At 42.2% G+C, this 23,247-nt stretch overlaps 2 protein-coding genes across 5 annotated transcripts in view; both read right to left on the bottom strand.

Annotated features, from left to right (window-relative positions):
• The window catches only part of NEK10 (NIMA related kinase 10), a 106,015-nt gene that overhangs the window by 29,924 nt on the left and 52,844 nt on the right, over positions 1-23,247 (bottom strand). For 3 of the 4 annotated variants that reach the window (XM_072033455.1, XM_027451089.3, XM_072033456.1), the window contains exons 26-28: positions 20,729-20,942; positions 11,774-11,963; positions 11,599-11,685 (exon numbers count right to left, since the gene is read on the bottom strand). In XM_072033455.1, coding sequence (XP_071889556.1) covers positions 11,599-11,685; positions 11,774-11,963; positions 20,729-20,942 — 491 coding nt within the window. Of the gene's footprint in view, positions 1-10,768; positions 11,398-11,598; positions 11,686-11,773; positions 11,964-20,728; positions 20,943-23,247 lie in introns of those variants that run through there. The other variant, XM_072033457.1, reaches the window with a different exon arrangement.
• On the bottom strand, positions 4,526-6,142 carry LOC140001580 (uncharacterized). Its single transcript, XM_072033451.1, has 2 exons — positions 4,735-6,142; positions 4,526-4,617 (listed from the first exon to the last, which is right to left on the bottom strand). The coding sequence occupies exon 1, from the start codon at positions 5,660-5,662 to the stop codon at positions 4,790-4,792; it is 873 nt and encodes a 290-aa protein (XP_071889552.1). The 5' UTR covers positions 5,663-6,142; the 3' UTR covers positions 4,526-4,617; positions 4,735-4,789.

Genomic DNA, 23,247 nt, shown 5'->3' with positions numbered 1-23,247 from the left:
ATGAAGGAGCGGTGGAGACAAAACATTAGGGACTGACCGCAGCCCCCATTCCCCTGTTCCCTTGTGCTGCTCAGGTTGAGGAGGTGGAAGAGGGTGTACTGGGTCTGGCTGGAATGTTAACTTTCCCGGCAGCAGCCCATACAGTGCCGTACTCTGTACTTGTAGCTGGAACAGCAGTGTTATCACACCAGTGTTGTGTCTACTGCTAAGCAGCAGTGGCACAGCATTGGGCCTTTCTCTAACCCTCTTATGGGGTGGGCAAAAAGTGAGGAGAGAAACATCACTAGGGCAGCTGACCTAAACCAATCAAAGGGATATTCCATACCATGTGATGTCACACTCAGCAATAAAAGGTGGAAACAGGAAGAAGAGGGGAGGGGTGGGCTCTTGTTGAGAAGACGTCGGTCCTCCTCTCGAACACTGGCTGCGTGCGTTGAGGCCTTGCTTCAAGGACGTGGTCAATCATCGCTCATGAGTGGGAAGTAGAGAGTAATTTCTTTCCTCTGCACTTCCATATAGCTTTCATTTATTTTGTTTGTTTGTTTTCCTCCCTTCTTTTTATTTTCCCTTTTCCCCTCCCTTTTCCCCTTTCCCTTTTTATTTCCCCTTAGTTAAATTGTTTAGTTCATGGTAGTCTTTATTTAATTATTATAATTATTTCCCTTTAATTAAATTATCCTTATCTCAACCCATGAGTTGTTCTTTGCTTTACTTCTCCCCCTCCTCATCTAAAGGAGGGGGAGTGAGAGAGCGGTTGTGGGGCTTAGCTGCCCAGCACGGTAAAACCACCACAATGACTGAGCATGCGCAAAACAGAAAGAAGTACAAGATGAAGAAGATGATGAGCCTTCATCAGAAAGCCCCGAAGTGCAACCACCAGAGGTTACCTGACCTGCAACAGCAGGAGGGACAATATGATAATTAGTTCTGAGAAACCATTAGCATAAATCCTGCCTTTTCTTGTGAACTGCATAAATATGGATATCCCCGTACCATAAATAAGTACTCCTTGTCTTGCTTAGCTGTACGTGTTGGGTGGAATTATCCCCCACATACCCAGCGTTGTTCATAAAGAATACCTACTTCCTAATTCTCCCAAAGGAGTCTTGGAAAGTGACACCGCTTTTTGCGTTCCACCATTGATGAGGACGCATCAAGAAACTGAGGAACAACTTTCCACCTGGGAAGGTGGAAATTGGCCAGGGACAGTGGGAATATGCATGAGAAACCTAGGATTGTTTAGAGAAAACCAGGAGCACCGCAACCTCTTGGCTGTCTCAGGTGGAAGATAGAATTGAGCAGTACCTCACTTGTTACGTGGTGGCATCCTATGCCATCTTCTGTATCAGTGGTATAAAAGGGCCCTGTTTTTTACCCAGAAGGAAGCTCCCAGAAGGGCTGGGGATGGAAGGGACCTCTGGAGGTCATCTGCTCCAACCCCCTGCTGAAGCAGGGCCACCTAGAGCTGTACGGCCGCTGGGCACCGCTGACAAGAGCCTGGCTCCGTCTTCTTTGCATCCTCCCTTTGGGGATATCTAGACACTGCTACGATCCCGCCGAGCCTTCTCTCCTCCAGGATGAATGCACGGTGACGCACAATGCAATTGCTCACTGCCCACTGAGTGATGATGCCCAGACAGACCCCGCGCGGCAGTAGCCACACTCTGGCCAACCTGCTCAGTCCCAGTCTTCAGCACGACCCCATAGGGTATGGGACATGGCTCTGGCCAGTTTGGGCCAGCTGTCCTGGCTGCGTCCCCTCCCAGCTCCTGGTGCACCTGCAGCCTCCTGGCTGGCAGGGCGGTGTGGGCAGATGAAACCTCCTTGGCTCTGTGTAAGCAGTGCTCTGCGACAACTAAAAGATCGGTGTGTTGTCAGCATCACTCTCTTCTGAAATCCAGAACCCAGCTCCATACCAGCTACTGGGAAGACAACAAACTCTGTCCCAGCTGAAACCAGGACAGCCTCATGCACCTCCCAGTGTTCTTCTACCACCTCCTCAAAAGCATCCCGGAGTGCACGTTTTACAGAATCCCGCTTCTGACAACAACGAAGTTCATGCCGTGACCTTCCAAAGGGCTGAGCCCTTCAGGGATGCCCCCCTGCCTGCGGGTGTGGAGAGACGGCAAGTGGGAGTTGGTAGGGTGCTGCAATACACAGAGGCTTTCTTTGCTGTAAAGTTCTCGTTATTACACGTGGCCACAAACCACCCCTGGGCAATATTCTGTGATTCAAGGCAAGCACGGAGAGAGGTGTTGGGCTAATTAAGAAAAGCCATCTTGGAAGAGACCAAACCCAGGAGTGGGCCCGGGGGTGGGCCCCAAGGAATCAAGAACAAAGTGTCACTGCAAAGACGTGAGGCTCCCATCAGAGAGTTCAGAGTCATCTGGGCATCCCCAGCACAGGTTCACTGGATTAAGGATGTCATGTAGGCAAGAACAATTTGTGCAGCACAGGAAGTTCTGAGGGGGAGAGGCACTCCATTTAGGGTCGAGAAGGAGTCCTTTTTCTATTAAGAGAGACAGAAGAGAGCAGAGGACACCACCTCCTTAGAGCAGCCAAAAGCTGCTGCTAATTTCTGTGTTTCACCTGAGACGAGTGATAGACACCGATGCTTCCTAGTCTCTGGGAATGGCACCTTTCCCAGAGCCGTTCCTCCTTCTCAGACAGCCCATTGCTCTTGTAGTTCCCTGCTTTTGCCCTTGGTGGTGGCACCTGGAGACAGTCTCTGGTCCTCAGGTACCCTTAGGCTGCACTTGCAGGAGGCCAGCAGCACCTTCCAGGGATGCTACAGGTTGCCAGGCCCGGTTCCGCAGCTGGCAGGCATTCTCTGCTGCCAGGCTTTTAGGGGACTTTTACTGTCAGCCTTTTTTGCAGTTGGGCTATGTCACCATGCGTCTGCTCCCGTTCCCAACACCTTTGCACTCCCATGTTGACTTCCCATCCCCCAAATGACTTCTCACCCCTAAGTCTCACTCACGGACCCGCCACCCACAGCCATTCCCCATCAGGAGCAGACACCCCCAAACCAATTCATGGTGGGGACAGCAGGGGAGGGCTGTGTCCAGCCCCCTTCCCCCCCCCAACCTCCCTCCTGCCGAGCGATGCGGGAAGAAGTGCAGGCAGAGGCTGTGCAGGGTGGAAGAGTGGTAATTTATTCTTCCTGGGGGAATCGTGGCTGCCACCCCCAGCCCGTCCCCAGGTGAGGCCCGGCCGCCTGCTCAGGCGGGGGGCCCGTCCTGCCGGCCTGCGTGGTCCCCGCTTCCCGGCTCCTCCTGCCGCACCCTGTGCAGCCAGGATGTGTCCCCGACTTCGGCATCCTGCGGGGAGCTTGGCAGTCTGCGCCCGACCTGCCCCGCGTGCCAGGAGAAGCTTCTCTCCAGTCTGCGCCCCGTGGAGGGGCTGCGCGCCCTGCGCCGGGGCGAGACGCTGCGGGAGCGGTAGTTGGAGGGGCTCCTCCCCCGCTGCCCCCTCTGCTGCTGCTGCTGCTGCTGCCGCCGCCCCAGCCGCGCATTCCGCTGGAACCTTCCGCGGGGTCTTCGGGCCAGGCGCACCACTGCTACGATGGGCCCGCGGCACATCGGGCAGGTGTCCCTTCCCTCTGCCCAGAGGTGGATGCACTCCAGGCAAAAGGAGTGCCTGCAGGGGTCCACACGAGCTGCGCTGGACAGCGGGCCCAGGCAGATGGGGCACTCCTCGTCCCTGGGGGCCTCCTCGGGCTGCTCCTGCCACCAGCTCATGGTTCCTGCAGCTGCCGCGATGTGGAACCGGTCGTCCTGTGGGGGAGGCTGCCCTGGTGCCGGACACTCAGCAGCAGCCCAGGGTCTTCAGCACCTCCCTCGCCTTGCGGATCACCGGCAGGAACTTGACGCCTCACGTGCCACCAGGAGGACTACTGCAGAGAGAAGCAGGAAGAAAATGTTGTATCAGCAAGCAGACATTCGCTTTCTAGGTTCTACCACGTTGTCTAGAGTGCTGTAGCTGTCAGCAGTCTGTGCATGGATTGCAAACACAGACTAGGCTTAGGCCAGATGAGGTACATGGATGTCTGTAGGTGTGAGAGCATTACCGAAGGCCCTTGATGGCTCGCGTGCAACAACAATGGCTTCGCGTATGCCTCTAGCAATAGCTCCGCCTCTCTCTCTCCTTCCAGCCGTGGAGACTCGAGCTCTCGCCTACCACCAGCCGGACTGGCCGCAGGCGCCCCGCGCAGGGCATTTATAGGCAGCCCCCTTCTGTGAGGCCAGAGGTGACATCAGCAGGGTCTGGGGTGTCCCTGAGGGCAGCACTGACAGAGGTCACCTGAACGTTTTGAGACTTGAGATGGCTGCTCCACGCTGACAGGTGCCAAGCGGAGAGCGGTATCAGGCTAAGAAAAGCCATCTCGGAAGAGGTAGAATCCAGGACTGGGCCAAGGAGAGGGCACTGAGGTATCAAGAATAAAGTGTCACTTGAAATACCTGAGACTCCCATCAAGTCAGTGCTGCCATCAGGGGTACCCCGAAACCTTTGTGATGTCCCCTCTGGCCTCACAGAAGGGGGCTGCCTATAAATGCCCTGCGCGGGGCGCCTGCGGCCAGTCCGGCTGGTGGTAGGCGAGAGCTCGAGTCTCCACGGCTGGAAGGAGAGAGACGGGCGGAGCTATTGCTAGAAGCAAACGCGAAGCCATTGTTGTTGCACGCGAGCCATCAAGGGCCTTCGGTAATGCTCTCACACCTACAGACATCCATGTACCTCATCTGGCCTAAGCCTAGTCTGTGTTTGCAATCCATGCACAGACTGCTGACAGCTACAGCACTCTAGACAACGTGGTAGAACCTAGAAAGCGAATGTCTGCTTGCTGATACAACATGTTCTTCCTGCTTCTCTCTGCAGTAGTCCTCCTGGTGGCACGTGAGGCGCCAAGTTCCTGCCGGAGACCCGAGAGACATCGAGGTGGTGAAGACCCCAGGCAGCTGCTGAGCACCCGGCACCAGGGCAGCCTCCCCCACAGGACGACCATCTGCACCTTGCGGAAGCTGCAGGAACCATGAGCTGGTGGCAGGAGCAGCCCGAGGAGGCCCCCGGGGACAATGAGTGCCCCATCTGCCTGGGCCCGCTGTCCAGCGCAGCTCGCGTGGACCCCTGCAGGCACTCCTTTTGCCTGGAGTGCATCCACCTCTGGGCAGAGGGCAGAGACACCTGCCCGATGTGCCGCGGGCCCATTGTAGCAGTGGTGCGCCTGGCCCGAAGACCCCGCGGAAGGTTCCAGCGGAATGAGAGGCTGGGGCGGCGGCAGCAGCAGCAGCAGCAGAGGGGGCAGCGGGGGAGGAGCCCCTCCAACTACCGCTCCCGCAGCGTCTCGCCCCGGCGCAGGGCGCGCAGCCCCTCCACGGGGCGCAGACTGGAGAGAAGCTTCTCCTGGCACGCGGGGCAGGTCGGGCGCAGACTGCCAAGCTCCCCGCAGGACGCCGAAGTCGGGGACACATCCTGGCTGCACAGGGTGCGGCAGGAGGAGCCGGGAAGCGGGGACCACGCAGGCCGGCAGGACGGGCCCCCCGCCTGAGCAGGCGGCCGGGCCTCGCCTGGGGACGGGCTGGGGGTGGCAGCCACGATTCCCCCAGGAAGAATAAATTACCACTCTTCCACCCTGCACAGCCTCTGCCTGCACTTCTTCCCGCATCGCTCGGCAGGAGGGGGGTTGAGGGGGGGGAAGGGGGCTGGACACAGCCCTCCCCTGCTGTCCCCGCCATGAATTGGTTTGGGGGTGTCTGCTCCTGATGGGGAATGGCTGTGGGTGGCGGGTCCGTGAGTGAGACTTAGGGGTGAGAAGTCATTTGGGGGATGGGAAGTCAACATGGGAGTGCAAAGGTGTTGGGAACGGGAGCAGCCCAAAAGTTTAAATTGCTCGGTTGTTGTATCGGCCTCACGTGATAAGAAGATTCAGCTCTATGCACAAAATCCAGGCTAAAGAGGGAACATGGTGCCCAAAGTAGAACTTAATTAAGTTAGCTGAGTTTTTCAAAGACTGAAAGTGCTGAAGCAGTTAAACAATGACTGTACTGGGTCTGGCCGGAATGTTAACTTTCCCGGCAGCAGCCCATACAGTGCCGTACTCTGTACTTGTAGCTGGAACAGCAGTGTTATCACACCAGTGTTGTGTCTACTGCTGAGCAGCACGGGCACAGAATTGGGCCTTTCTCTAACCCTCCTAGGGGGTGGGCAAAAAGTGAGGAGAGAAACATCACTAGGGCAGCTGACCTAAACCAATCAAAGGGATATTCCATACCATGTGATGTCACACTCAGCAATAAAAGGTGGAAACAGGAAGAAGAGGGGAGGGGTGGGCTCTCATTGAGAAGACGTCGGTCCTCCTCCCGAACACTGGCTGCATGCGTTGAGGCCTTGCTTCAAGGACGTGGTCAATCATCGCTCATGAGTGGGAAGTAGAGAGTAATTTCTTTCCTCTGCACTTCCATATAGCTTTCATTTATTTTGTTTGTTTGTTTTCCTCCCTTCTTTTTATTTTCCCTTTTCCCCTCCCTTTTCCCCTTTCCCTTTTTATTTCCCCTTAGTTAAATTGTTTAGTTCATGGTAGTCTTTATTTAATTATTATAATTATTTCCCTTTAATTAAATTATCCTTATCTCAACCCATGAGTTGTTCTTTGCTTTACTTCTCCCCCTCCTCATCTAAAGGAGGGGGAGTGAGAGAGCGGTTGTGGGGTTTAGCTGCCCAGCACGGCAAAACCACCACAGAGGGCTGATGGGGGAAACACGTTTTTGTTTTTTTTTCATTTGTTTCTCACTTCTCTAGCTTGTTAGTAATAGGCAATAAATCTTACTATCTCCCTATTCAGAGTCTGTTTTGCCAGTCACGATAATTGCTGAGCCATCTCCCCCATTATCTCAAACCTTGAGCCCTTTGTGTCATATTTTCTCCCCCTTTCCGATGAGGAGGAGGAGTGAGAGAGTGGCCATGGTGGAACTCGGCTGCTTACCTGAGTAATACCACCACACATGCAGAGTTCATTTATTGAAAGTATCCTAGTTTTGTAAGTTCCCAGTTATTGCACTTCATACTTTGAACTGCTTTGGGCATTACCTGCACAAGACTCAAGTTCTGTCAATTTGTAAACAAGTTGTTTTTCTAAAAGTTTAAAGACAGACACAGAAGACCTTTCTAGAGTTACTTCGCTGTAATATTCTGGCAGATCTGTTGTCTCTTCCCTATATAGTTACTCTGAATTACATTACGATTACATTACAGAAATTTTGGCAAGAAAACAGAGTCCTGAATCTCTACTTCTTTGCTTACTGGTCAAGTCATGCAAGATCAGAGATTCCTCCAAATACTGGACGCAGATACAGCACTATGAGGTAATAGAAAAACTCGTGCAAGATCCAGCAGAATGACAGGACATTAAGTCTTCTTTGCCTCACGAAAAGCTAGGACCTGAGCAATTCTGAAATACCTATAGTGTATTTACCTTTTAGTTATGAAGAAGGTCAGAAGGCAAGTATATAAAAAACAGGGTTTTCTGATAGCATATTTTGCAGACAACTAGTCTTTTGTTGCCTTTCTGAAGCATTATTTATGATACTACATTGTTCTGGCTGCAGTGTAAGTAAATATGATTCAAGAAAACAAAAAAATCTTTTCCAAAAAGTTTCCCAGAGATAGAGTAAACATTTAAATTCTCATTCACCCAACTGGCTTCTAGTACTTCTGAACTATTATGCCATAAGAGAGATCACATTTTCCTGCTATTTGGTTTTACCAGCAGAAATTTACAGTTGCACTGTAAATAAAAACAAATTTAAAAAAAATAAAAATAAAAATAAATATGACTAAGCTAAGGTGTAGTTGGGAACCTTCTTAATTTTAAAATAAGAAAAATGCAAATAAGCTGTTATCATCTCTTCATTGCTTTTTGACTGTATCCTTATTCTCTGTCCATCTCTATCATTTCAAATTATAAAGATTCAGGGAAAAAAAAAATAAAAAAAAAGATTACATCTTCCACTACTGCCTCTATGCATCTGAAATGTGCGTAATCTGATCCTGTAGAATTAATCATTTTAAGGAGCATGAAACTACTACTGAAGAATCTATATATCCTGCATTTGGCAATCATAGGAATTGCTAAAGAAATTGATCTTGTGGAATGACGTTGCCTACACTAAGAACAACAGTCCCTTTCTTAAGTTATAATAAAAAGGCACAGGTTATGTAAAATTATTAAAATTTTGTTACAACTAGTGGACTATAAAAAAGCAAATCACTGCTATACTCACACTCACCTGCATATCGGCTTCTGTACCACTGAGCAGCACAGCACATGACATCTTGTTACAAATTATTACCCAGTTTTAAATTAGAGGGATATTTTTCCATATTTACAGATTGTTTTCTCAGAAATTGATATGATGGCAGCATGATGAGACAGCCCCCTTCAAAACCCAAACGAATACTCCTGCAATTTAAATTCTCTTTTTCATGACAGCAATTTCCAAATTAACTAAATAGAAGTTGGTCATATTTATCCCTGCAATGCTGATGTGCTTGACAAATCATAGCTGATTATTAATATACTGTTAGATGTTTATTAACAATGAATGGAGTATAACCCAAGCAATACCCAAATATCTGAAATTTATAATATTTTTTCAAAAAGTTATCTTTTCTTTTTCCATGGAAAAAAAAAAAAAAACCATCTGCTGGCATTTATTACAACTGAATACTAACTTCAACATCCAACAGAACTACAGATGATCTAAGAATGTATGGCCACTTTATTATTTTTTTTGAAAAAGCAATCTTGATGTTCCTATACATCAGTTAAACTTTATTTGCTTGCAGGAAAGTGTGCAATGACTTCTGGCAATGCTGGTTAAATTTACTGGGATTAATAGGAACTGGTTGGATTCTTCCAGTCAAAACCAGTTCATTAAAACAGTGGAATTCACAGAATCACAGAATTTCTAGGTTGGAAGAGACCTCAAGATCATCGAGTCCAACCTCTGACCTAACACTAACAGTCCTCCACTAAACCATATCACTGAGCTCTACATCTAAATGTCTTTTAAAGACTTCCAGGGAAGGTGACTCCACCACTTCCCTGGGCAGCCCGTTCCAATGTCTAACAACCCTTTCGGTAAAGAAGTTCTTCCTAACATCCAACCTAAAACTCCCCTGGTGCAACTTTAGCCCATTCCCCCTCGTCCTGTCACCAGGCACGTGGGAGAACAGGCCAACCCCCACCTCACTACAGCCTCCTTTAAGGTATCTGTAGAGAGCGATAAGGTCGCCCCTGAGCCTCCTCCAGGCTGAACAAGCCCAGCTCCCTCAGCCACTCCTCGTAGGACTTGTTCTCCAGACCCCTCACCGGCTTCGTTGCCCTTCTCTGGACCCACTCAAGCACCTCGATGTCCTTCCTGTAGCGAGTGGCCCAAAACTGAACACAGTAATTGAGGTGCGGCCTCACCAGAGCCGAGTACAGGGGGACGATCACCTCCTTAGCCCTGCTGGTCACACTGTTTCTGATACAAGCCAGGATGCCATTGGCCTTCTTGGCCACCTGAGCACACTGCTGGCTCATATTCAGCCGACTGTCCACCATCACTCCCAGGTCCTTCTGCCTGGCAGCTCTCCAACCACTCATCTCCCAGCCTGTAGCTCTGTTTGGGGTTATTGCGCCCCAGGTGCAGGACCCGGTATTTGGCCTTGTTGAACTTCATGCAGTTGGCCTCAGCCCATCGGTGCAGCCTATCCAGATCCTCCTGCAGAGCCTTCCTACCCTTGAGCAGATCAACACACGCACCTAACTTGGTGTCATCTGCAAACTTACTAAGGGTGCACTCAATGCCCTCATCCAGATCATTGATGAAGATGTTAAAGAGGACCGGCCCCAGCATCGAGCCCTGGGGAACGCCACTAGTGACCGGCCTCCAACTGGATTTGACTCCATTCACCACAACTCTTTGGGCCCAGCTATCCAGCCAGTTTCTAACCCAAGGAAGAGTAATTTCTGTTAAAAAGCATAATTTCTGGTAATAAAATACCAGAAAAAAAGTTGATAATTCGTTAGTTCTTGGTTCTTAATAAAGAAAAATGAACAAGGAAATAATTACCAGTAACACATTGGGTGTGGCAAGTTATAAACCACACAGAGATTTCCAATGTCTCTTAACATTGCTGAACTAGCTTACAAAGAATTCAGTTTCTGGGTGACACACAAAGTATTGTTCTTCGAAATAAGCACCAAAACAGAATATTTCATCTGTAGGCTGCTGTTCCTTAAGGGATTCTGCCTATGCAATCTCCTCCCAGCATCAGGCTATGCCTGTCTGTACCTGGTAACCTTATCCTGTCACTGTCTTAGCAGAACAGAGCAATAAAGGAAAAAAAAAAAATATATATATATATATATATTATTTTTTTTTAAGAAAATGTTGGCAAGAAACTCAAGGCTGGCTGCCACAGGTCATCTATAGAATGGCAGGCTACCCAATTATAAATAGTAAATTAAGTTAATAGATTATAAGCATAATTATCTAATCAGTTAGTTGCTCTTAACTAATGGCTGGACAGTTCAATTAATAGCAGTCAAGTTTTTCAGTACCTGCAACAAAATTTGAAGGAAATCTAGCTTGCAAGTAGCACTACAAACAGATTAAGTAATATTACCTTATGGTTTTGAAGCCTGGAACCTTGCACCAATAAAATTTGTTAATCTTATTACTTTCACTTTTAAAAAGGCCATTTTAAAAGATCCACAGATTTTCTGTCAGAACTTCATAGTATAAACAAAAATCTTGAATTTCTTTAGTTCTAATATTACTTTTTTTTTTCTAGTATAAACTGTTCTTTATTTTTCCTCTAATGTGATCAGAATCCCATCCCATTTAATACTTAGATCACCATAGATCATATTTTAGCAGGCAGCCTATAGTGATTACTGATGTCACAACTTTTTTCTTTTTTATATTTGAATATAATTTCCTTTTCATATTTGAATATAATACAAAAACTATTACTTAACACTCAACATAGCTGATGCCTTCCTAACTGATTGCCACAAGTAACTAAAGGCAGAATGATTGCTGTGTTTTGTCATATAATTACTTCCTAATTTTATTCTAGTTATTCAGCATTTCTGCGGTTCCTTTCAATGAACTCACCTGCACAGCTAATGCTTGCCTCTACCAAGTTTCTTTTTTACACCCTCTAACAGTGCACTCCATTTATTCATATGCATGTAATTCCTGTTACTGAGATGACAGTTCTCATGCTGTCTGCCTTCTGTTTCTTATTAACTTTAGTTACCTTATGCTCAAATCTAAAATCACCTTCTTTGTCAAGTTGCTCAATAATATTCCAGTTTCCATAGCCAATCCTTGAACATACGGGGATGAGCTACATAAAGAAAATGTGATAGAAAATATATTACCCTGGAAATGGGTGCCACAGAGGCACAGCTATTTTAATTTTGTATTACTTAGGACCCACAACAGATGGTGAACTTGCAATGAATCATGAAATACCCAACTATTTTAGAATACATGACAATTTAACTGTTAGAAAGTATTATACCCCTTGCTTCTTAAGGGATCTTACCAAAAGGAGATTCTTTCAAATGACTTAGGCTGGAGCTACTTGAATTGTCCAATACATCCGGCTCATCATCTAATTCTGAGAACATACCTGCACATAAAAATGAAAGCAAAACAACTTTGAACCCACCTCCGAGCAGCATAATAGTACTTCTGATTTTTCTTTTGCTAATTAATACCTTTCTCAGTGTTTTCTAAAGTGCTGTTGTTCTCTATCAGGATTTCTTCATAAGTTCTTTCCTCATCCTCATTCTTTCCACATGCAGACTGAAAACTTTCAGCTGGAATGTAAATGTTTTCTGAAAATTCAGTTTTGCAGGTAGGTGTTCCATTGGTGCTGCTAAGAAGGCTCAACTTCTCATAATGCTTCTGACAACAAAGAGCAAAAAGGAAACGTTACATACTGTCCCTATATAGCATCCATTAGAAAACGTGAAAGAGTGACTTGTGTATCACATACACAGATTAAAATGTACATGTAGTTCCCACATAGCTGTTAGTCCAGAACTAGATGGTGCCAGGTTCAGCCGCTGATTCTAAATTTAGAGCAAAACTTGTCAACTTCTTAATATAGCCTAATTATTTTGAGCCTATACATAAAAAGCATCTTTGGTTTTGGTGAAGGTCTTTTCATAACAAGCACTAAAAATAAAATAAAATAAAATAAAATAAAAAAGCCAGACCATAAAGAAACTGAAAAAAATAAAAATAAATGATTGGACAAGGAGAGTATGAATCCCATATACAAGCTGTGGGAGATTTATTCTCTTCCATCTTACATAATAATAAGAAGGTGACTTCTGGACAACACAAAACCTGCACAACAGTCAAGATGGTAGTAAAATACCAAGCAAACTTGATGTAATGAGATGTGATGGGATGCCAAAGAGACTCGCCAAGGCTGAACTGACAAATGCTGATTGGCATTACCAAAGCACTGCCTAGAAAATCAAAACATGGAAATCAATTATTTACCTGTCTCATTCAAGTGCCGAATCTTGCCTATAGCAAGGGATTCTTTAATGAAAATAAAATTCTACCTCTGCTGTTGTCTTTGTTTATAGCCTTTCTGGAAAGTACAGAAATACTTGATCTTTGTTATTGCTTCCATTTTAATGCAATGATTTTTGAAATCAGACTGTTTTTATGATCTTTCTCTATATTGTTGCAAGTCCTCTCATACTGCTGCTGTTGTGCACAAATAAATTCAAGTTTTAGTTTTACTTTTTCCAGAGCAAAGTGTAATAAAGATTAGGGGATAAATGATATAAACAGAACAGATTAAACAAATTATTGTCTTTAGTACTAAGGTAATGTCAGGAGATAATAATAATACATTTCTAAATCATTTTATTCTTACCTTGTGTTAAAGGCCATTCAGCCTTTATCTAAGACAGTGTTCTTCCCCAGCCTTTTTCATGGAGAATTTAGACCTTACTGGGACACAGCAGAATGGTACAGTCTGAAAAGCCTTACTCCTTAACCCTTACTCATGCATCCCTGAGCACTGACTATACCATTGTCTGCTTCAATTATTTCCCTATCTTTTGTTCTACTCCCAACACTATAACTTAACTTGTAAAAGATGGCTCATCAGGATTTTCACTTTAAATTCTGTTGGGATAAGCATTTCATATTTCAGCAATCGACTTATGTCAAGATGCCACAACAGCAGTTTCCACAGCATAGCATAGTATGGCAGCCTCTAAAGGTGACTCTAAAGCTCACTTAGAGCAGTCTAGTCATGGTAGATGGACATGCTTTCTGTGCTCTAAACAGGCAGTGCCCAATTACTGTAGAGAGGCAGCTTTCCTATTCTATGACATAAAAAGCAGGGTAAAGGCAGAAGGATTGAATGTTGTCAATACCAAACTACACACTCAAATGACAAATTGTTAACAATAATCTGTAAATCATGATGAGCTAAGGGAAAGAAAAACAAAGGATCAAAACCACCATATTTTAACTTACTTCTTTCTGTAGTAGGGCAACAGCTCTTGTGCACTGGCAACAAGAAGTATATGTTATTTGCAATGTTGTTGTAATGTTGTAAGGCTTTTGACAATGTTTCTCATGATATCTTACAGGAAAGCTAGGGAAGTGTGAGCTAGAGAAAACCATAATAATACAGCTGGTTGTACAACAGACAAGAAAAATCATGCTCAATTTGGTCATTGCTTTGAGGGTTTGTTATACTGAAAATGGGTAATGATCACAATTTTTCTGGATCCTTTTTGACCTTGGTCCAAAAATGCTCAATACAGTCACTGAATTCCAATGATAATTTGCATAATGGGATAGATGCAATGTCTATTAAACATGCATAGACTGCAACATATGCATCTATGTCGTATTACAGCATACACACCATACACAAAGTTGTATCAATGCAAGTGACAGATTTTAAATACAGGTTTGAGAAACTGTAGAAACTGGGGAAAAAAAATAAAGAGGGAAAATACAAAGCTCTATGAGCACAAACAACTGTACAAGCATACAGCGGACTTGGGGAAGGACTAGTAAGACAGCACCTCTACAGGAAAATATTTGGGGACTTCAGCGGATCAGAAATAGAGCATGACTGAACAATATCATGCTGCTATGAAAAAGTAAATATATTGTGATACGAGAAGAGGAAAATCATCTTAAGAGCTGTGCAATCTTTCTTCTCAATACCAATAAGATTCTCACTTGGAGTAACTGAATCCAGTTTTGACTACACTTTAAAAAAGTGGAGAGCACTTAAAGGAGAGATGTGAGAATAATCAGAGGTTTAGAAGACATGACTTACAAAGATTGATGGAATTTGATTGTTCAGTCCAAATTAAAATAATGACAGAGGATATAAGAGGTAAGAAATAAGTCCCACATATTTTCACTGTGGAGAGGACAAAAAGCAAACAGCTTAAGGTGCAACAAATAAAATTTAGGTTAGAATTTAAGACCACAAAGCACGAAGGAAGGACTTAACTGCTGCATCTACTTGGAATCCTGCAGAGAGAAGTATTCACACTCTACGTAACAAGTTTGAATGTGCTCTACAAATCTAATGTTCTGAAGACATGCTGGATTTACTGCTCTCAGACCAATTATATAGTAGTTAAGAGTGGATCTGACAATTTCAGGTGTTGTATACATGCCATATATGCACATGCATATTTCCTGGAAACCAGACATACATAACACATCTATTCTGTCAAACATACCATGTGAGACCAACATTTTCTGAAGAAAATATCAGAAAAACTGCAGATACAGTACACAGCACATTATACTGTGCTATGGGTTTTCCAATTTTTTCTGATAGTGCTTCAGCACTCCTGATAGTGCTCCACACATTATCTTTGTAAGGCATAAAAGACTGACTCAGACACTCAATCACTGAAAGTAAAGACAGTTTCTACACTTCTGCTGTTTCCAAACTGTTCCCTACTGTGGGATAGACACATAGAGACGTTTCTATTGCTAAACATTTTTATGAATGAATGGTCAAATACCAGTCAGGAGTGACACACAGCTCTGAGGCTCAGAGATTTCTTGGAAACAAGAATTTCTGACAACTCTTCTTGCCTTATTTCTGTGATTATATTGAAGAACTTTGACATACTAATAATTGAAGTGAAATTAAACATATTATGGGTTTTCCCTTAAAAGCAGTAACTTCTAGCATTTAAATTTTAATTCCAGTACCTGCTACTTAAATTCCAAAACCGAGAACCGTCAGAACAAAATCAACAGAGTGAAAGATGGATGAAAAAAACAGCTTGTGGAATGCTAAACTTCCATGACATTCCTGAGCCCTCACTTATTTTCAAAGCAATGGGAATTGTATGCAGTGGTGCACATACTGGAACTATCACACTTTTTTTTTTTTTTTTCCTATAAATAGAGTATTCTAACTTAATATAATGATTGGACTACATTGCTGCAACACTAATATCCTGTTGTATTCTAGTGATGTATAATCAAACACTCTATTTGCTTCAGCCAATATAAAAAAACACCTACTACCTTCATAGATAGCTTTTTTAAGAAAAATCTTTATACATTGATTGTCTGAATTGAACAAATAAAAGACATATCCAGCTACTCAGAAAAAGGAAATTAAAATGAACATTGCTCCCATTTTTGTTTCTGTGTCTGAGTTAACAAGAAAAATGGATGAATTAAAATTGAATTGCTAATTAAGTACTACTTTGTAATGCATGTGGTGATGCTTAGAAACTACCAATGTACTTATTAGCAGGATCAAATTGCCAACAGTGCAAAACTGCATTTGGATGTGGGGGTAGATGACTTGGTAAAAACGGTTACATCATTTTGTCCTTCTTTGCCTTTCACATAGCTATGAGCGTGTCCTCTTTTCTAAAAAAAAAAAAAAAAAATGAGGAAATCGATGCCAGCTTTTAATCGCAAGAATTATTGTAGCCTGCAGCATGACTACAAAAGTATGGATTTGTAAACCATGACCTTTAACTCTTCCTCTTTTGGCCACACATCCCCATGAACGAAGAAACAGATTGAGATAAGCAAATTTGATTCTTATGGATAAAGAAGAGTGGAAGTAGTAATATGTTCTGTATTTACAGGCATTCTTAGGAAACATATCATAGTTATTTACATTAGGGTCTTCATCATAGTAGTGACATACAAAAAAATGTCAGCTTATCAGTTGACTTGCACTGCTGATGTTTCTAAACCAATCTTGAAAAGGCATAATAGAATATTTTAGTTATCTAAAAATATTTTAATTATCTAAAAATCTATGAAGGTAGATTATTCTTGCTGCGGATGGAAGACAGAAAAACTGCACAGACATTTCAAGTCTGACTAGGCTCTTCAGTTTAGATGCTGACCTGTCTGAAAACTGTTATATTGCTTCTTTCACTACTTCTACCCAATAAATAGTTGATCTGCTTCTGCAAGAGATAAAGCCAGGCTTCTTAGCACAGGCTGGAATCAAGCAGAACAATCAGAGTATGGTTCCTAGCAGAGACATCCAAGCCCACTAGAGATACAAAACCTTGATATCTGCAGATCTAGGTCCTATGACCTGCAGCTAAAAATCCTACGTAAAGGTAAAATGACTAATTTTGGGGTCTATGTAGCATGCTTTCTAGCATGCTGGAAGACTCACCAATTCAAGTGTGAAACCAGGAAAATTCAGAGAGAGAACTTTTATGTTGCTCATAAACATTCTTGTGCGTTTGAACATTAAGACAAAGCACTCAACTAATGGTAACCCAAATGGACCAGCTTAGACCAAACACTGGTAAGGCGTGAGTTCTGACACCCCATTAGCCCTAACAGAAGCTAGATATAGAGCTACTCTTCTAGATTGCAATATCCTAAAAAGTAAAATAAAATAAAATAAAATAAAATAAAATAAAATAAAATAAAATAAAATAAAATAAAATAAAATAAAATAAAATAAAATGTACATACTTTTCCATTACCTAGGCACAGCACAGTTGGAAACTTTATCTGAATATGTAGATTTGTGTCTAAGGATTGTAAAATAAAATATACATTCAAATGACATTACTAATACAAAGGTGAAAATAAGTTTGACTTCCCAAAGAATACAGTTTATAAAATCCAGTTATAGAGAAGGATTGTGACAGTACATGTATGCCAGATGCACAAACTAGAAATGCAGAAATGAAGAAAAAGAAGGTACTCTGAAAATACGTTAAAAATGGGCAGACATGACAGACTACCCTGCTGCCAAGAGTAGCAAGAGGTAGAAATGATTCTTATATTGTTATATATATGTTAGCTGACAGATTGAAATTGTAAAATTTAAATCTTTCTCCCCCACATTCAAAATCATAGAATTATAGAATGGTTTGGATTGGAATAGACCTTAAGGATGACCTTGTTCCAACCCCCCTGCCACGGACAGGGACACCTCCCACCAGACCAGATTGCCCAAAGCCCCATCCAGCCTGGCCTTGAACACCTCCAGGAATGGGGCATCCACAGCTTCTCTGGAAAACCTGTTCCACTGCCTGTGCCTCACCACCCTCACAGTAAAGAATTTATTCCTAATATAGCTGATCTCAATATTCATCATTCTATATTGTTTTGGAGGGCAACTGAACATTCTAAAGAAAAACATACTTTGTCATACAAAGTGCAGGTTTTTACCTGATTTGTTTTTGGTGTATTGGAATTTTAAGCTAAAAAAATCTGGCAGTAGGAAAAAAGTTACTCTGTTTATATGCCAAATAATATGTGAACATACTTATCAAGGGCTTCTAAGCATTATTTTTAAATTAACAATACGTCAGGATATATGCAGTAAATATGCCAATAATTGCTGATGGCCATGTACTCAAATGCTTATTTCCAAAGAACTAGAAGTAACTTATTTTGATTTTTTTTTTGTACATAGTCAAAGTAATATCTACACTTTACAAATCTAGATATCATAAATAAATAAATAACAAAAAAAAGGGGGGGGGGAAACAATAATATTCATATTTGGTTATTCTCATATCTTTAAAGGAAAATATTAAAAAGATACTTTAATTATTACTTAAAACTACTGTTATTTTAGGGCATTATGTGAGATAATTACTACTACTATAACTACTGGTTTAGGTCCTTTGTACTCTGTGTTGTGTCAGCAAATTCTAACCTTTCAGAACTAAACACACTAACTCTATTAAATATCTCTCATCCTTACATCTGCACCTATTCTCACATAAACAACATCTATAGAAGACAAGGAAAAATAAAAATACAGGTAAGAAACTCATAATGATTCTCTTGCTAGGATTTTCCTCAGGAATGGATTCTGTGCTATACTTGTCAGGCAAGGTAACTGAACTTCTTAAGCATCATCTACTGACCTTTCACATTACCTACTTATCAGTTTCCATACTTGTCTTAAACTATTTATAAAACAGGTTTTGCTCTGGCTGTAGAAGACCTATGCTGCATAGTTCCATAAGCAAGGACACAGAGCATGCACTTTATTTCAGAAACATTCACAATGTGACACAACTGGGATGAAAAAGGAGGCCATAAGTACATTTCAGTGGGGGAAAAAAAAAAAGTGTAAGATAACTGGCTTCCACAAAGCATTGAACAACATGGCAGAAACACTGAATTGCCTGATACCATGGAAAAATGACAAATTGCCTGGCTGTGGAACTGCTGGAACCTCGACTAAGATGAATTAGGTTGTCCATACCTCACAAAGTTTTTATTTCAGGAACAACTGCTTGAAATTCTTCACAATGCTTTAATTCAGAATGTTGTCTTTTTTTTTTTTTAATTTCAAATGTCAAAATTTTCAGGAATAAATATTCTTTTTTTTTTTTTTTTTTTTTTTTAAGAAATCTTCCAATTTCATAAACTTTCCTTATGATAGTGAAAACAAGGAAACAACATGGCTCCTTTTGTTTCTAAGCCCTGTAGCACTCCTCTGAAATTTGGAAAATTCTATCTTGATTTGTTCTGTTTTACTTAGAGCAAGAACACAGCCGGGTTTCCCACTTCTCATTAGCGAGCCATACTCTCTCAGCTTCTGTAGTGTTCTGGATCTTTCTCGGAGTGTCCTGTTTTTAGCTGTTTCATTTAATACACAAAAGAAAATATGCAGTGGAGTGGAAGTAGAATTACAATATTCCTTTCTTGAGAAGACTAGTCATTATATCCTAAAACACAGAGGAACTTTCCTCTTCTTTTTGTATATAGGTGTATTTTTTAAGTATTTATACATGAATTTACACTCTAAGTGCAATGTAAAGTTATGAGTCATATCATATCTTACAGGTATCTGGATAGAACACTTTTCTCAAAGCAGGATAATTGCACTGAAATCCAAAATCAAGCAGCTTTATATCCATAGGTGTTTTTGCAAATTTCATCATAGCTATTCAAGAGAATGACTAAACCAAGATTTGAAAAATAATGATATACAACAACTTTCCAAACATGTAGGGTAAGAAAACTCAATAAATATGGAAAATAATTATTCATAGTGCTTTACATTATAAATCTTACCTTGTATCTTTATTCCATATTCATACCTCTTACTTTTCAAACCGCAGTAGGTTTTTTGAGGTTTTTTTGGAAGTTGTTGGCAAATTTTTCATTGAGAGAAAAAAAGAGTGTATAATACAAATACTTATCTTGGATCAATAGTTCAAAAAACTACAGAAAAAAAAATCATCAATTACTACAAACTTTCTACTCAACCAGGCACATGAAGACAAAAAACATGTAAAAAAAAATACACGTTTGGAACCAGCCATACCTAAAAAAAACTTTTTTACTACTTCAGTGCAAACTATTGAGCCCCGATAAAAATAAAAATAAAAAAAAAATCTGTTTTTTCTGTCCGTGATACAAAAGAGTAGTGGTGTAAATCACAACTTCTTCACTTTATAATTACCTTAACAATAATTTACACAGTGAACTTTTACCAAAAAAAAAAAAAAAAAGCCTTTTTAAGAAAGGCTTAAAGAAAATTAAGAAAATTCTCCAGGACCACATACAAGATTGTTTCATTATGTAAAATACTGAATCCTTCATGAAGAGTGCTTAAAACATAGCCTGAAGCAAACAAAAGAACTTTATTTCATCTGAACTATATCAGACAGTAAGAAAGCACTAGCAAACACCTTATCAGCTTCACTGCTCTTTATCTAGCAATCTGTAATTAAAAATTATGTTTATATATGTTCCATTTTCTAGGTGCCATCGTTTGTGAATCATGCAACGGGTTATGCATTTGTTTCACTCTAGCTAAGTGTATATTTTCCTATTCACAAATATGCATTATTAATTATTATTTATTATTATTTAGTAATTTATTTATTAATTATTAATTGAACATTATAAAATTCTATCAAAACAGCAAGTATGTTCATAATAAGACCATTTTCCTAAGTGAAATAACAGTAGGTTTTAAGTTACTGTTATTTTTGCTGCACAAGCATGTCCACAAAAAAACAAAATGAATGAATACCTGTTTAAAAAATTAAAAGTCTAATGGAAAAATGTTTTAAGATAATGGGTCTTTTCATTTTGATTTATTTTCTGCCAGTATTATTGTACCTTATTTTCTCAGATATGACACACAGTGATAAGCAAAAATAAAGCCTAGTATATGTACTTACTTGTGGTAAAGTGGAAAGCTGACGGTGACAGGTTACTGCATTTCGATTAGCCTCCATGAAGTACCTTTGGGTTCGTCTCCTCTCCCGCTCCATTTTCTTCTCCAACATGAGATGGGAGGTGGATAAAACATCCAAGTATTTCATCATCACATCAGACAGCAGAGAGCTGACCTCCACTATGTCTGGACGTGTCTCTGCATCAGGAGTCAAGCACCTATAGAAAGAAACATTCTCTAATGAATACTAATTACTTCTTTCTTGGAAGCTGTTTCCTACCACTGCATTCCTCCATTGTTTTTTATTAAACCATGCAGGCCAGCACTTGAGATAAAACAGAAATTTAGCAAGGTAACAATTTCAAGTTCTTATGCACTCAAAGTTCACAAATGGATACCATTCAGAAAGGCATAAATAGTGTTAAGCAAAAAGACTGAAGGGAGAACATCTGCTAGCTTAGAAAAATGTTATTGCCAAAGTCTTCATAGTGAGAAAATTATCAAGCAGCATTTTCCTGTTCAAGAGAGACGTAGAAACTGTCACAACAGACTGTACAGCAGGTGCACAAAGGGGCCCAAAAACTCTGCTCAAGCCAGTATGGGACAGCTTGACACTGAGCAGCCTTGGTATTAACACGCCACAGAGCACAGTCTCCAGCATCAGCTGGAATAATTGTCCTTGGCACTTCAGAGTCACCAACCCAGACAGAACTGCTATGGGGGGATGCTGCTGTGCAGGTCTTGGGCTGCAGGGAGTGCAGTATGTGCTGTCAGTAGGATGTACAGGAGATTGACAAGATCTTCACAGAGACTTTGCAGAGATTAGAACTATAAATAATGCAAAAGAGGAAGGAAATCTAGATATTACCCTCAAAGGAGCAGTGGACAGAGGCTCCTGAGATGGGGGGAGGCTGGAGGTTTGTGACTTCTGCCAGCAGAAGGAAGGCTCTTTCTCTGAAAATCTGTAACTACAGAATAGGTACAGTGACCTGGGAATGGGTGAGAAGGATCAAGAACTAACAGAGGACGTACAAGAGCCAGATGAGTCTGAATCAAGTGTCACAAATAAGAAGCAGCAGCTGACAATCATTTAAGATTCCCTGTTGTGGGGAACAGAGGCACCTATCTACTGATCTGACTGTGAAATCTCTTGTTTGTGAGGTGCTTGGGTTCAGTCTATAGTGGAAAGACTAACAAGACTAATCTGACCTTTGGGCCATTACCTTGTTGCTCATCCATACGGACACCAATGATTCTAGGGACAATTCTGAACATACCAAACATGACTACAAAGCATTGGGATCAAGAGTGAAGGGAAAAGGGCTGAGGTAGTGATCTCAATTCTTTCAATGTGGGGGAAAGGCTCAAATCAGGGTGGAGGCAGCCTGCAGATGTCAACACATGGTGCAGTCAAGAGCTTGTGTGTAAGGATCAAAGGAACAGATCCAACATGGGTGATGTTATGCTAGATACCTACTATAGCTAGCACACAAAGGACAAGTAGGTGACTGGGAACAGCCAGGATGGATTTACCAAACTCCAGCCATACCTGATGAACCTGACTTGCTCTCTATGATGAGATTGCTGGAACTGCGGACAACAGGAGGGCAGTACATGCTGTGTATAACTTCACTGTAGCAAGGCATTTGACACAATATCCTACAGTATCCAGATAACTACAAATGGAGTATGATTACAATTGAAAATGATTGCCTGAACTTACTGGCTCAAATAGGTGTGTCATCAGCAGTACAAAGTCCAGATGGTGGCTGAAAGAAGCACCCTTCAGGGATTGATACGGGGCTACTAATGTCTTTCTTAAAGACCTAGAAGATGGGATGCACACTCAAAATGCATGTGAACACTAAATTGCAGGGAGCTGTTGACACACAGGGAGCAGGGCTGCTATCAGAGGGACCTGGACTAGTTACACAGAGATCTGATTGCTATCTTTATAATGGAAGAGCATTGTGGTTTATCCCAGTAGGCAGCTAAACACCATGCAGCTGTTCACTCACTCCCCTTGCAGTGGAATGGAGGAGAAAATTGGAGAGAAAAAAAAAAAAAGTAAAATTCATGGGCTGAGATAAAGATTGCTGTGTAATAATAATAATAAAAATAATATATAGAACAAGTGAAGCACAATATAATTGCCCATTACCTAATGACCAATGCCCATTCAGTCCCCAAGCAGCATCCCACCCCTGGGCAACTCCCCTGTTCAGTTCTATTGTTCAGCAGGACACCACATGGTGCGGGACATCCCTTTGGACATTTTGGGTCAGCTGTCCTGACTGTGTTCCCTCCCAGCTTCTTGGGCACCCCCAGCCTCCTTGCCGGCAGGGCAGCACAAGAAGCAAAACAGTCCTTGGCTCTGTGTAAGCACTGCTCTCCAACAAGTACAAGCATCGACATGTTATCAACATTACTCTCATTCTAAATCACACAACACCATACCATACAAGGAAGAAAATTAACTCTATCCAATCCAAAACTGATACAGACAGTATAGAAAAGATGGAG

Source organism: Anas platyrhynchos, chromosome 2 (assembly GCF_047663525.1).
Source record: "Anas platyrhynchos isolate ZD024472 breed Pekin duck chromosome 2, IASCAAS_PekinDuck_T2T, whole genome shotgun sequence".
Classification (NCBI taxonomy): domain Eukaryota; kingdom Metazoa; phylum Chordata; class Aves; order Anseriformes; family Anatidae; genus Anas; species Anas platyrhynchos.
The sequence above is the reverse complement of the archived record's forward strand: the minus strand, read 5'-3'. Positions and strand labels throughout refer to the sequence as shown.

Excerpts from the sequence above, each read along its gene's own strand:
- LOC140001580 (XM_072033451.1), bottom strand. The coding sequence starts at position 5,662 with ATGCGGGAAGAAGTGCAGGCAGAGGCTGTGCAGGGTGGAAGAGTGGTA.